Source organism: Passer montanus, unplaced genomic scaffold (assembly GCF_014805655.1).
Source record: "Passer montanus isolate IOZ18808 unplaced genomic scaffold, ASM1480565v1 scaffold10, whole genome shotgun sequence".
Lineage (NCBI taxonomy): Eukaryota > Metazoa > Chordata > Aves > Passeriformes > Passeridae > Passer > Passer montanus.
The window spans coordinates 19,042,857-19,058,145 of NW_024356505.1; the positions used below are offsets into that span (position 1 = coordinate 19,042,857).

General features: G+C 36.1%; 1 protein-coding gene across 1 annotated transcript in view; it reads left to right on the forward strand.

Annotated features, from left to right (window-relative positions):
- Positions 1-15,289, forward strand: part of COL28A1 (collagen type XXVIII alpha 1 chain) — a 60,640-nt gene that overhangs the window by 27,973 nt on the left and 17,378 nt on the right. Inside the window, exons 21-24 of the mRNA XM_039708362.1 lie at positions 48-116; positions 3,256-3,324; positions 7,225-7,296; positions 8,783-8,851. Of these exons, the coding sequence (XP_039564296.1) occupies positions 48-116; positions 3,256-3,324; positions 7,225-7,296; positions 8,783-8,851 (279 nt within the window). The remainder of the gene's footprint in view (positions 1-47; positions 117-3,255; positions 3,325-7,224; positions 7,297-8,782; positions 8,852-15,289) is intronic.

Consider the following 15,289-nt stretch of genomic DNA (forward strand, 5'->3'; position numbering starts at 1 on the left):
GAAAGTCAAACTGTCTGTTTAAGTCTAATTATTCTATTTTGTAACAGGGTGATCGTGGAGAGACAGGACCCCCTGGTGCACCTGGAGCATCTGTTTGGGGACCTCCTGGACCAAAGGTGACTATCTGATACATATTTCCTAGAGACCAGAGATTGGAAATTTCTAGTGTGCATTTCTGTCAAAATTAAAAGAATCTGATTTAAAGAACTTAAAATTCCTTGTTGTAAGAAGAAAAATAGTGAATTTCAGAAATAAAGTCTAAAAAGTGTTAAAGACTAACAGACAGTGTTGGAGGCCAGGACCTTTAATAGCATGCTGAACTTGGTACATAATTATTTCCTCCTGAAGCCATTTGTTTAAAAGAACCCAAAAACTTATTAAATTTCTGTTTTGGTTTAGTCCTTCCTGTGAAATTAATTTGAAGGATTTTTTTTTCCAAATTTGCTATGCTTTTTGCTTCTTAAAATACGGCATTAAACCCCTGCAAGAAAATGTTTATGTATAGTTCCAGGGTGTTATATGCTGATTTTTTTTGAGATGAGTATTTGCATGTCATTTCCCAGTGAACAGCTGGCCTGTATGTTCTACTTGAAATGAAATGTAATGTACAAGATAGGTAGAGCTACATCCATCTCATTTTCTCTATGGGAAAAATGTACTTGAAATAAGTGGGACTTGTCCTGCTGAATAAAATAGATGGATTCAGCAAAAACCCCTAACTTTGAAGGTTTTGAAAATATTTGAAACTCACTGATATTTAAATAATAAAGTACGCTTGAAATGAAATGTAATGTACAAGATAGCTAGGGCTACATCCATCTCATTTTCCCTATGGGAAAAATGTACTTGAAATAAGTGGGACTTGTCCTGCTGAAAAAAATAGGTGGATTCCGCAAAAAACCCTAACTTTGAAGTTTTGAAAATATTTGAAACTCACTGATATTCAAATAATAAAGTACTTTTGTTACTTAAATTATTCTTATAAAATTCAGTGATATTTAAATAATTAAGTACTCTTGTTACTAAAATTATTCTTGTTATAATATGTTAGGTATTTCAACTTTAGTTGTTACTTTTCTTTTGGTGTTAGTTTTTACAGTGAGGGAATCACTAATGCATATCATACCATTTTAAAGCTATTTAATCCCCATTTTCCTTCTTCCTTAAAAATATATGTGCCCCATCCCACAAGTACAGGAGGGTATGACAGTACAAAAGGGTATAAAGGAATATATACAATATATATGGCATATATATATATGGCATATATATATATGGCATATATATATATGGCATATATATATATGGCATATATATATATGGCATATATATATATGGCATATATATATATGGCATATATATATATGGCATATATATATATGGCATATATATATATGGCATATATATATATGGCATATATATATATGACAGTCTGGCAGTAGGATGTCACAGAGGGCTATGATGTGTTTTGGAGTTGTTTGTGCATGGAGGGGAAAGAAAAACAAAAATGCAAAATGGTCAGGGTATACCTAGAGTAAAAATGGAACCACATAGAAGAAAAAAAGATTGTGAGGTGCTCATATCTCCTATATTGGTTTCAAACCATAATAACATATCAAACTTTATGTGAGGAGAATACAGGTGACATGCTAAAAGGCACAACTTGTATGAGGACAAGTTTTATTAAATCAAATAAATCTTTGTGTTTTTCCAGTTACTGTGACATTTTTAAATAGACAAGTAAGGGAGTCAAGGTTGTTCATTAATAAATTCATGCTGAAAAATAATTTTATTTAGTTCCTTGCCTTTTTCCCCGTGATTTTATTCTCTTCAGTACAGTTCATACAACTTTCGTAGCAGATGGGTCACTATCCAAAATCCAATGAAGTCTGTAGGAGCAGGGCTTATATGGGTAGTAGCTGGTGGAAAACGCCCCCTCCAAGTACTTGGGTAATTACAAAATGCAAGTTGATTTTTAAAAAATATACAAAACTTTGTGTCTTCAGTTCCATCATGACTTCTTTGATTTAAACTAATATCTACTATGTTTTGGACAATTGATCAATAATGTAACAGGCTACACAGGTCTGTTTTATCTTTCAGCTAAGGAAAGTAGAATGATAACTACTAATTTTATTCCTAAAACATCCTGGTGTCTGCAATTGAGAAGACAGACATGATAAATTTCTAATGCAGAGAATGTTTCTTAAAGCTTGCAGTGATTTCTGGGAGTCCGAGGTCTTTTTGGGACATCTTTACGTATGTAAGATGGTGATTAGTGATTGCTAGAGGTCTTAGCAGTGATTGCCTCCTGGGCAGCCATGGTTGTGTCCATTGGGACACATTTATTTCTTTTAAGCTACACCCACATTTGAGGACTGGACTTTTATTTCCCTTAGCAATCATTATGCTGTTACTATTATGGGGACAGTGACATTAGAAAGCTGTTTTTTCTAATATTTCTTTGTCATGGTTACAGCTGCTCAGTGGTTTTGATAGAGCATTTAATTGCATTCCCTAGTGAATGTTTCCTGAAATACTGCATATTCTTCTTACTGAGAAATTGCAAATGTTTCATTACAAATTTAGATTTTCTTAGTAAGTTCCTTAACATAAAGTGAAGCATCTGTTGCCAAACTTTAAACATGAGAAGGAGGCAAATTTTGCTCTATTAAGGGTTAACATAAGGAATGTGAATTCTAAACCTGATTGCTTTCTCAGAAAGCCCCTGACAGAGCTGTTACCAGAGTTGTGCTGTGTAATATTTTTGGAAAACTTGAGTTTCTCCCTGAGACTTCAGACAAGGGAACTTGCAACTTTGAAATGCTGTGCCATTGCATCTATAGGCTTTCTAAACATACTCTGTCTCAGCACTTATCCTTGAATTTCCTTGCTGTTCCTTATGTGCTCTGACAGAAACAAGGTTAAGCAGCCTGCAGGGTAAAAGCAGGCAGGAGCCACAGGTGCATTTGGCCTCTCAAAGTAAATTATGACGTTCAACCTTCATCTGAAAACTAAAGCCATCAAGTTATTTGTCAAGGTAGAACAAACCCTTTTACACAGCTGGGGAGAACCAGAAGTTTGAGAGAGGTCAGAATCCAGGTAGTGAAATCTTCCTCTAGAAATACTGGTTTCATGTTACCTAGCTCAAAAATTGTCACTGTAAGAACCGAACACTTGTTCTTTTCTGTAAAACTTTTGAAGTTAAAACTGAATATAGTTAATATAATTTTGAATTTGTTTCTTTTTGGATAGGGGGAACCAGGATACAAGGGACTACCGGGAGATCCTGGAATTCCTGGAAATTCAATAATGGGACCAATGGTAGGAGTTTTTAGACAAAAGATAGAAAGTAAATAAGCGTGAGACATATGCAAAACTGTGAAACTATAGACACCACTTGAACCTTTTAAGTAAAGGAATTCACTAATTCTTCAACTTTTCCATCATTCCAGGTTATGTCTATTTTTAAAATAAACATATTATGTTTACAAAGAAGAAACACAAAATTGTATAAATAACAGTGTACCTCACCCTGCAAACTTCCCATAGGAAGTCTCCATTAGGAACGCAGTTCTTCAAATTCACTTCTTCCTCTATAACACACTTTATAACATATTGTACTTCTATCACTTGTGATCTGGGCTGCAACTTCCTTTAAGATTTTCTGATAAGGGAATATTACAAGGAAAGTTACCATTCTTATGATCTCCTTTCCAGACTAAAATTGGGAACCTTCTTCAGAAACATCTTTTTTTTCCTTTCTACTTTACCATGTCTGCACATAAAATATTCTGCTCAATTCCATCACTTCACTTTGTGAAAATATAGACAATAGACCCAAATTCAGAAATCAATTACTGTATGTCTACCTAACACAATATAGCTCAAAATAAAGCCACTTAATTCAATAGCTTTTGCATGATAATGTTTTAGGAATACCAGTAGTGGTATTTACTCCTGGCTTGACACAGTTCTACCAGTACTTCTACCAGAGGATGCTGAATAGCACATTGTACCTTTTAGAAACTTTTAGTTCTAATTTTTGAAAACTCTACATTTTCTTTGTCTATAATATAGAAATTACTTCATTCTATTATTCTTATAAAGAGGAGTCATGAACATCACTTAATTGTGCAGTCGTATCCTTAATGAATTAGGTTTTGATTATAATAGCTGGCTTATGTTAATTTTAATCACCATGGATGCAAGATTTATGTTTATATACATTTTTATTGTTGTTATTCTTATAAAGAGGAGTGATGAACATTGTGCAGTCGTATCCTTAATGAATTAGGTTTTGATTATAATAGCTGGCTTATGTTAATTTTAATCACCATGGATGCAAGATTTATGTTTATATACATTTTTATTGTTGTTTTGAAAGGGTGTAGAAGCAACTATCTTTATATTATTACTTTGGAAAACAGCTTTAGTATGGAGGCCTTTGAGCCTATTAGGGAAACTTCTAGGATATTGCCCTGGAAGAATTTGCCTTCGAGATTGCCTCTGTGGTTAGGGTGAGTCGAAAGGGGCTTCTCCCACGATGCTCTGCAGTATTATGTTAATCTGCCCTTTCCCCATAGGTCACTGCCTTTTGCCCTGCCCTTTGTACTACCCATGTGCCCCCAAATGATTGGCTGTGACCCCATACTTAACCCAGGACCCTGCACTGTTTGTTTGCCTTTTGTCCCTGGAATCCTTTGGCGTGACTGTACAATAAACCTCACTGGAGCTCCATACAGAGAACCTTTCCATCTTTCTTTGCTGACCTCTCTGTGATGTGAGTGTGGATTGAGTGACTGTACTTGCCTGAGTGGCTTTCCCAGAAGATGCTTTCAGGAAGGTAGCAGCAAACACCATCCACTTTACCACATTTCTGCATTTTAGAACCTGCCCTGGAAAGGCTTGAAAAGCAGATTAATTCATTTAGCAGACTGTCTGTGGCTTCAGGGGCATTTTCTCCCTTACCAGTGCACTGACTTAGAATGAGTCTTCCAGACACCACAAAACAGTGGGAAGCAGTAATCCCAGAATTGCTCCTAGGCCATCTTTTCTGTGACTGTTTAAATAGCCCCAACAAAATAATCTGGACTGGAGAACTGTTTCTTATATAAGATTTGGCCACAGATTTGACCTAAGTAGATTTATAGTATTTATGGTTATGCTACTAATAGCAAACCCAGACACATGACAAAATCCCAATTCTCACAGAAGACAATGTGTTAATATGTATTTGGTGTTTACAGCAGCCTGCTGGGATTAAATGAAAACATCTGTTTGGCTGTTTTTTACTGTAGTGAGATTAGAAGTAAAAGCAGATATGAACCCATGATTTATGTTTTCCTTTCTTGTTAAATAAAAATGTTATTAAACATTTCTGAAACATTTCTCATTTTATCCACAGTTTAAGGTCTATGGATATTAAGAATCAGGAAGAGGTGAAACTGACTTTCCATTATAAAGCTATTTATGATCTAGAAGAATGCTGGTTGTTTAAATTTTTACAGAGGTGGATCAAAATTCCATAATTTGAAAATTAGGAGACATGAAGAGACATATTTGAGAGCTGACACAGTTTGAATCTGGTGGTCAGGCTCAGTTTAAAGTCTCTCAGTGAAACTCTCCCATTGTATTCAAGAATGGATGTGATTCATACAGGAGTGACCTATTACATAAAATTTACTTAGGCATAAGGCATGCTTGGATTGCTATCCACATTTAATCTAATTTCAGGGTTTCATCTTACCCAGAACATTGAGTCTACCTTGTCTTTCCTCATTTACCTACCTCCTAGCCTAAGCCTATGACATGTAACTTTAGGAGACCCAAAGCATCTCTTCCATTTTTCTGATAGGACTAAATTGGTTAATAAGAATATGTTATTTGTGTCTATGGTAGAGACATTCATGGGGCAAGAGATTTTGGCCAAAAGTTTGTTTTAGTTGTATATCCAACTAAAATACAAGCTGGTTTGTTGTCCAGACATGGACATTGTATTCAGACAGACCAGGTGCTGAGGTCTGAGCTGCTAACGGGACTCTCTCCTTGATTTCTTGAAGTATTATATTATTGTAGAAATTTACAGGTACAATGCACAATGAAACAACAGTTTTCTGTCCCTTGTAGTTTCATTTTCCTTGTTATTTCCTTTTACTGAAGTAGACAGGGAAATATTAATATATTTGTATGTAATTATTCTTGAGGATATATCTATGTACATTAACAATCAAGAAGTTGTTGACAGCACTCTACCACACACTTTCATAGATTGTATTAACATTTCTTGGTTCTGTGGGACGGAGTGAAGGACATGGAGTTCTCTCTGCACAGCCACAATATCCATGCTGTGCTCTGGAGGGCGGTGCATGTGGGACCTGCACGCATCCATGAGGATTTCCCATTGCTGGTGCTCTCACATGAGCATCTACAGTACAGACCAACAGCATACCCTCAGAGATGCTTCAAAGCAACTTTCTGGGTTCTGTGAACAGTCTATTTCAAGCTCAGCTAATTTTCTCATAAAATGTCAAGAAAACTCTCACTGGAGTGAGGAAAGAGGAAAAGTTTGCTATTTGCTTCTTTTCTGGCCATGAAAGGGATCATTGAGCTTTTGCAGATGCACAAATCTTTAGTGGGAGTCAGTGGAAGGGTCATCAGAAGGAGTGATTGTATCTTGATAAGAGAACATTTTAGACTGCTCTTTTTCTTATAACTGTTGTATTTCTTTCTTTTCCTACTTTCCCTTGTAGAATGAAGTTTTGCTTTACTGTATGAGAGAGCCAATGTGATTACTTGGAAGAGCAAAATGTGCACATATGGCTTTAGGCTGTCATATCATGTTTCAGTATTCTGAATTCAGTTCTTATTGCTCAAACTTACCCCTAAACTGACAAAAGTTTTGTTTTGGAAATAAATTTAATTTTGTATGGGCTGAATACAAAGTCAATGCTCTGGAAATTTCTCTCTGCAACAACAAATCCAGAAATTAACAATTTCCTAATAGGAATTCTTATTCTTCTAAAATCTTAATTAATTAAATTGAAACCACAATTAAAAAAAGCATAGCAATTCCTGAACCTTGTGAATGAATTTTAAGAGCTGGTAACTGCTCTTCTATATTTCCAAAAAGATTTTAAATATTCCTTACATGTTTGTTAATATACTTTACCCTGCGATAGTCCAGGTAGTGGCACGATTTCTGACTTCCTATTTTGTGTTTAGGGGAAGCAAGGACCACCTGGACCACCTGGACCCCAAGGAGCAAAAGCTGACAAGGGTGACAAAGGTGAAGCTGTAAGTAGAGTTTTAATTCTGTATTTTGTGTTCAAAACCCCAAACCAACAAACAAAAACAAAACAAAAAAAATTACTATGTGATAACACAATATTGAGTTGCTTAGATTTAGTTACCTAACTAAGGACAGTTAATAGTTCTGTAGCTAGTTTAAATGTATCATGGCTATTTTTAAGCCTTTTACTAGATACAGTACCATTTGTACAAGTAGTTGGAACTGGATATGAATGATTCTTATTTCATTGTCATGAAAAGGATACCATGTAATTCCATAAAAATCTTTATGGCTGCTCATACATGTTTAAATATAATCACTGCTTTGAGTTATTTTTTCTGCCTCCCTTTTCTTTACTCTTCTCTGATCAAGATTTCTAATACCATATGCTTGACCAAATTTTGTAGTTCCAGTTCCTTGGATTTCAGCTGTTTTTCATACTGGACAGTTAAATCGTCTAATTTGAAGATTTTTCACCTCTTGCTTTTCTGATGGTTGGCTTCAGAGGGAATGAATATCTGAATGTTCTAGCTGGCACATTCCATTACAAGGACATATCATCCTAAATTTCAGTCACCCAAAACCACATAGAAATGTTTGACCAGCCTCTATCTTTTCCACTAGAAAGTGGAAATACTGTTGCATCCCTCAACCACCACATGTCAAACTTCCACTAGCACTATTTTCTTTATGTGTCTAATCCAACTTTATTTCAAACTACAACCCTACAAAGCACTCCCAAATGCACTGAAGTGGGACCTGAGTGCTTCCAAATTCCCATTCAGCTCCAATTTCCTATCATTCAAACTGATGCTGAGAAGGTCTTTTGGGATCAGGATTATTACATAAGGCATTCACCCAGCACTGCTGGAGTAATGCCATGTACCTGACATGGTTCATGCTGTGTAATGTGCAAAGGTTCTGTTGTGCTGTCTCATGGTAACATCTTTCTCCTGCCATTCTGTGCCCCATGAGCTGGAAAGCCAACTTAATAAAGCACTGTCAGACATGGACAAGGTTTGTGTGGCTAAGTAAGTAGCAGGATGGGTCAAAGCCATCTGCCCTATGAATGCTGGAAGGGCGCCTGGGAATGCCTCCAGCAGTATGAAAGGCAGCTGAAGGGGCAGATGAATTGAGCAGGGAATTCAGGAGAGCAGGCTACCAAACACAAGTACACACAAATATGCTAGGTTTACCTGACACCTACATTTAGATGGGTTAGCTCTGGGATTTCAGTTGTCTAATGCTTGCAGCATATGAATCACAGAGCAATGTCTGCTTTTTAACTGTTTTCTCTGAGCTGAGAACAATGTTCTTAAGTCAAGAGTTGTACTTTTTTCCACCAATCTGAGTCTTTTTAGGTTTCCAGCCTGAGCTGAGGATGGCTGTTGCTCACAGCACATCAGAAATGTGAAGAAATTCTCTTCTTTGTTGGAAAACACAAGGACCTTAAGACAACTACTGACATGCTTTATTTCTCTGCTGTACCAGGGACCTCCAGGACCAGCAGGCCCTCAGGGACCAGAAGGACAAAAAGGCGAGGGAGATGCTGGACCAAAGGTATTTGTCCAATGTTAGACCAATGCACCTGACTTCTAAACAAGGTAGACAACTTCCAAAAAATGCATTGGATAAGAATGACAAATATATGACAAAATGCTACATTCTCATCTCCCACTTTTCATTTCTGTTAGAAGAAAAGCTTGTTATAGACTTTTCTGATGTGACAGAAACTAGTTCTCACTTTATCCTCAGACTGGATACAAATCTGCAAGTTTTCCATACATCCAAAGCCTAGGATGCTTCTAGATACTGGTGGAAGTCAGGATCCAACACTAGCACAGTATTGCCTAATAATTATGCCCTTCCTTTCTCTGGCAGAAATATGAGGAATGAGGCTAAAAAATGAGTTAAGGGTTACATGGAACTACTGAAATATCTTTTAAGTTGGATTCCTAAGAGAAGAGTACAAACCTTTATCTAAAATAATTTATTTGTTTAGAGGCAAAACTCACAAAAAATCCCAAACAAACAAAAATATTGATAAAGGGATTTGAAGTACAACACTGAAACACTTCCAGGGTTTTCCATAAGACGCAGAATAGCTAAAGTCTTATGAAACTATAAGCAGTATGTAACTCACCTAAAAAGTCACATAGTAATTGTTATGTTACAAAAAGTGGAAAAAAGAGACTTAAGACTAGAATCATACAACAAATTGCTTTAAAATATCCCAGAGTGGTGTTATTAATGATTTTCTCATTGCATATGTGAAGTAAGAAACAGGCAGCCTGCTGGAGAAGGAAGCAAAAGAAATATTGCCCAAACAAGTTTTTTCCCAAACAGAAGGAACTTTCAGCTTCAGTTCTCTGAACAGGAGAATTTACCTTTAAAATAAACTGCAGTAACCTCTCAAAAACATCCACAGTAAAGGAAAAATTGAAGGACATTCATTCTTAGAATGACTTGACTTCAGAATTACCACAGGATGGTCCCAATGCCATTGGGATTTGGGAAACCTGGATTTATGCTTCTCTTTTGTATTAATGCCTTTCAATACAGGGCATTTCGCATCAAGTAATACAAGAACTAAAAGTGATTTCAATTATGTTATTCAATAAAAATTTACAAGAAGTGTATATGGCTAAACTCATTATGTTTTTCTGTATGAGTCTGTATCTTTCCAAACAGAAATATCAGGCTTGCTATAATGTAGTCTTATAATACATGATTCTTGATACTACAGAAGAACATGTCATTAAAATCCTAGAATCTTGTATGAAATTATCAAGGCAGATATTGATAAAGATTTAACTTATGACTTCAGGATGTTCCTTGCTTCCTAAATGCAGAATTCTAGAAAGTAGTGGTTCCTAATGAAAAGGAATTGGAAAGTCACATTATCAAAAAAGATGATCTCCCACTATGATGCCATGGTTGAAGGATTATGAAGTCCAGAAGTGTATATCATAACTTCAGTGGGAATAGAGGGAAGTAATAGAAATAAATTTTTGTTAAATCCAAAATGAAAATAAATAATTTCCTTTTTTAAGTGAAAGGAAACCACTAGAATAATTGCAGTGAAATTTCTCACAACTGGAAGTTTCAAAATCAGTGTTTGTGTCTGTGTTTCTGAAAAGTATCACAAATATACAGCTATGCAGAAATATACTTAGAAAAATCATGGTGTCTGTTTTATATCAGAGATTCAAAAGTGGGTCACAAGTCCATTCTGTTCTTACAACCATAAATTCATGTAATTGCTGGGATAAGAAACTCTTCAGCTGTATAATTATCAGAAAAGTTCCAACCTAGATCATGAATAATGGAAGTACAATATGGAATCATGAAATTCATTGGAGATGAAGGGGTAAAAGGTGTAAAGTAAAAGTAAATATGCCCACTTTTTGCAGTGGTGAACATGACATCTGGTCTTTTTATCACAGTTATTCTTAAATCACTGTAAGTCTTGTGATAAAATAGCATATATATTTAATTAAATCATAGGTTAGCTGTAATATGGCCTTAGGCTGAGACAGCGAGATTCAGATTAGATATTAGAAAAAAGTTTTTCACTGGTAGGGTGGTCAAGTACTGGAATAGCCCGGGGAGGTGATGGAGTCACCGTTCCTAAAGGTGTCTGGATCTGGCAGTGGGTGATGTGGTTTAGGGGTTACTGTGGTACTGCCAGGTTGACATTCAGACTTGATGAACTTGCCTCTAAGTAGCGTTAATCATTGCCAGTTGAGGACATTGTTCATATTTCTTTGTAAAGATATCAAATCCTTATTTGTTGGTCCCTGCTCCAGCCGTGAACAGCATAAAAACTATTACCATTCCTCAAGATGTGTGGAGTGAATTCTATTCATGGGGCTAGTAAAGGGAGTTTATTGGTAGCGTCTTTTTGTGGGGGGATATGATCTGTGTTGTGTTAGTGGAAATTATAAATTAATAATAAATTTGGCAAAAGGTCTGTGGTTCTGTGACCCAGATTTGACTAAGCCAAGGTGAAATAGCTGAGACCAGGATGTGAAGTTCTAATAATTATAAATATTATAATTAATATTACTAAGAACGCAATTGAATATCTAGTAATAGATTCTCTTATCCATATCTTAGGCCAAAGCAAACTGATAAATAGTTCTCATTATTCTTATTATTATAAATAGTTCATTATTCAGGTGTTTCCTGACTATTTCCGGTCAGATCAGGGTTGCCATGTAAATTAAAAGTATATTATTTACATCAAGTCATCTCCATTGGACCAAAAATTGTCAAAATTTGGTAGTTTGAATCTAAGGTCCAAGTTACTGAAAAACATTTCCCTGCAGAGTAGCTGTCTTTGCAAGTAACCCAACACAATTAGGACGAATCATGCTTGCACCAAATTCTGTATGAAAATTTTTCATGGATCTACCTGTTTTATTTGTGTTAAAGTGTGATATTACCCACCAAACCTGCCTGCTCAGAGTAATGCTTATCTAACACTCTGTCAGGATAATAAAAAATTCAAGAGTTAGAAACATCTGGTAAAAGATTTAATTTAAATTTTTTACTTTAAAATAGGTAGGTTTCTTTTTGATGATGCCCTTAGATTGGTGTGTTAGTTATGTTGAATGAAATGTTTGTTGTTCTATGCAGATTGAGCAGCTGTAGTTTTGCAGTGTATGAGTGGTGCACCAAAGCAAGCATTATCCAACAAGATATAATGTCTGATTTACTTCTCTTTATTCACACCAGACATAGTAAAGAGTGAACTGGAAAAAAGAAACTAAGTACATAAAGATCTCTTCTCATTCCCTGATCTTTAGCCCATATTACAGTCTTATGTTTTAATCTTTGCATAACATCTTGGTAGCAAAAGTGCCACAAGGAAAAAGAATTCACTTGAATTGAAAGAATTCCCCTAGAATTTAGTTCAAAAAATGGAAAATATTCCGTTTTTTCAAATGAAATGTAAATGCACTGGCTACCTGTTATACAACCAAAAAAAAAAAGTAATGGTAGCAAAAGTGCCACAAGGAAAATAATTCACTTGAATTGAAAGAATTCCCCAAGAACTTAGTTCATAAAATGGAAAATATTCCATTTTTTCAAATGAAATGTAAATGCACTGGCTACCTGTTATACAACCAAAAAAAAAAAGTAAGAGCAGCAAGAGCAGCAACAATTTTTGCATATAAAAAATGAACATTTATTTGATAAAAGAGGCTCATAAATTTACACACTAGTTAATTTGAAATTCCTTTGAGGATCATTATATAGGAATGTTCCACTCATCTGAATCAAAGCTCTGTTCTCTTTGCTTTCAGAAATGGCTCACATATGTGCACACTGCTAGACAGGAATTTTATGTATCAGAGGTCAAATTCACATGAAAACAAAACTGAAACATGTGGGATGCATTCAGTCTTGGCAGAACCCTATGTTCTGTAGCATTAAAACAGAAGCACCTAATGTCAGGATATAATAAAAATTTGATTTAAAAGCACTGTTGCCAACTAGGAGGTGAGTTACAGACATTGAAGAGCAAGAGCCCAGCACTAGAAATAAAGCACGTTACTGGATAGCAGAAAGATTATTGAAATCCTTAGCAAAGTCCCTCGTGTATGAACATTTGGGGTGGATCCAGTTGCAGTATAAACAACTTTTGCAGCTTGGGGCTTGTGTATTTGAACTAAAATGTGGAAAATAGAGATGTAATACCTTTTTTTAAAAAGCATGTTATTCTTTCAAAGACTGTTATATCCATTAACTCTCACTAAAGAGAGTATTGCAGTGTCTGCTGTATGTTTCAGTATCAAACACACATCCTTCACAGTAAATGAGGTATATATATTGGGAAATCCAAGATTTACTTTTCAGTTGACTATTAGGCCATTTAATGGTTTGTTTTTCTTGAATAGAAGGTACAGAATAGACATTGGAATACTGCACTTTACAGTGTCTTGACTCAGCTCTTTATTTCTTCCTTCAGCGCTGTTTTCCTAGTTCACTGTTTTACTGATGGTGTCAAGCTTGTCTACAAGCACAATACAGGAAATAAATTAGACCTCATCAAAGAACAGTATTAATCGTTTTTGAAATGAATTCCCTGTAGGACAGTTTAGTATGACACCTTAGGAAAAATAACTGCTCCACTCACAACTCATAAAGCAAAATAAATTCTTTTTCTTTAAACCAAGAAATACAGAAACTGTGAGGATTACTATAAAGCTCTACAAAAGAGCTTTTCAATGAGACATCTGGTATTAACTAAGCATGTGAGGCTAAAATTCAATCCTTCACCTGCAACGACCCTGTGGAAGACTGTGATACCCATGGGAGGAAGAGGCAGATGACTTCAGGTCACCCTTAGACTGGTTTTGGTCAGGGCTGGTCTAAGAGCAGGTTTTAGGTGTACTGGGTACTGGGCCATAAGGAATCATTTATGTTTGGTAACCTCCCATTCAGTTTCCACTACAGCAGCTCACAGGCTGTTTCACTGGCCACAGTATTCCAGGATCTCCTAAAAAAGTACCTTTTAATGCAATATCTGTATCTCTGGCAGATTTCAGACAGGGAAAGCTCTGGCTGCTCTGCACAACTTCTGCTCATGAAGAGTTGGCCTACAAGCAGCTTAAAATTGTGTTGGGATTGTGGGGACACTGAGAACAAATAAGTATTCCTCTGATACTAGAAGGTCCTAGATAGGAAAATGGATACATTGCCAATGTCTTAGCTCTTTGCATTGGCAAGGAAGGTCTGATAAAAATGCCTTAGGTCATCTGAGGGAAAAATTTCCTCCCAGCTGAACATGGCACTTAGTTTTACCCAATCACCCTGACACAGCAATTTAAAGCTAAGAGCATCCATATACCATGCCTATGTCCCAACTCAAACTGGCCAGCCTCTAATGCTTTGGATGAAACAGGACAGAAATTCCAAAGCTAAATGTTACATCAGAAAGAGCATTATAAACTTAGTCTGAGCCTTAGCCTTTGTAATCAGTTCCCACCTCTCCAAATCCCTCATACCTGAGCATAGTTTGGGCCCTGGTATGTTTGCATAACTAGACACTGAACCTTGGGAATTGCACCTAAAAGCAGTCACTACAATGACTGCACACATTCTTCCCAGAATGTAAAGAAAATCACTGGAAGATTCTGTTTGTTTTTTCCTTTTTAATCTGTTTGATATGTTGTTTCATTCACCTACCACAACTCAAGTGACATCTGTGATTTGTGATTTATGCTTGCACTTCTGTCCTAGATCGAATGCTCCCTCTGCAGGCACAGCCCTTTCTACAGCTTTTCCAAGGGCAAAAATAAGTATAATTAAGAGTTTGTGTAATGATTTCTTTTTAATTTTGTCAAGAAATACATTTTCTTCTGCTTTGTTTTTAATATATTGGATGATCAGCAGCTTTTCAGTGCATGTCTCTATTCTCTGCTTGCCTGTAGAGGAGTAGGTTTAGGAATATCAAACTAAACAAAAATCAGAATATTTTGCATCTCTGACTTATTAGTTATACATTACTTTTTTTTTTCAAGAAATGGATGGGACTTTTCTAGTAATCATGTGTTGAATGTGTGCCTATTCCCTCATTTGTACAATCACTGCTAAACACAAATCAGAATATTTTGCATCTCTAACTTATTAGTTATAGAGTACTTTTTTTTTCAAGGAATGGATGGAACTTTTCTAGTAATCATGTGTTGAATGTGTGCCTATTCCCTCATTTGTACAATCACTGAGGAAAACAAAGCTGCCTTGTCTGTCCCTGTGCATTCCCTTTATCACTGATGTCCCCTGATTCCCCAGCTCCTGTGCTGGGCTTGTCTGCAGCATGAGGGGCAGCACCAGCCTCTCTGTTACCCTCATTTTCTCCTCAGCAGAGGGCTGCTGCCTTTTCTCTGCCTGATGGTTGAGGGTTGAGTCCCCTCTGGATTTTCTTTTTTTCTTCAGTAAAAGCATGAATTGACAATGTCAAAAGTTGTCTCCATTACCTAGCCTCCA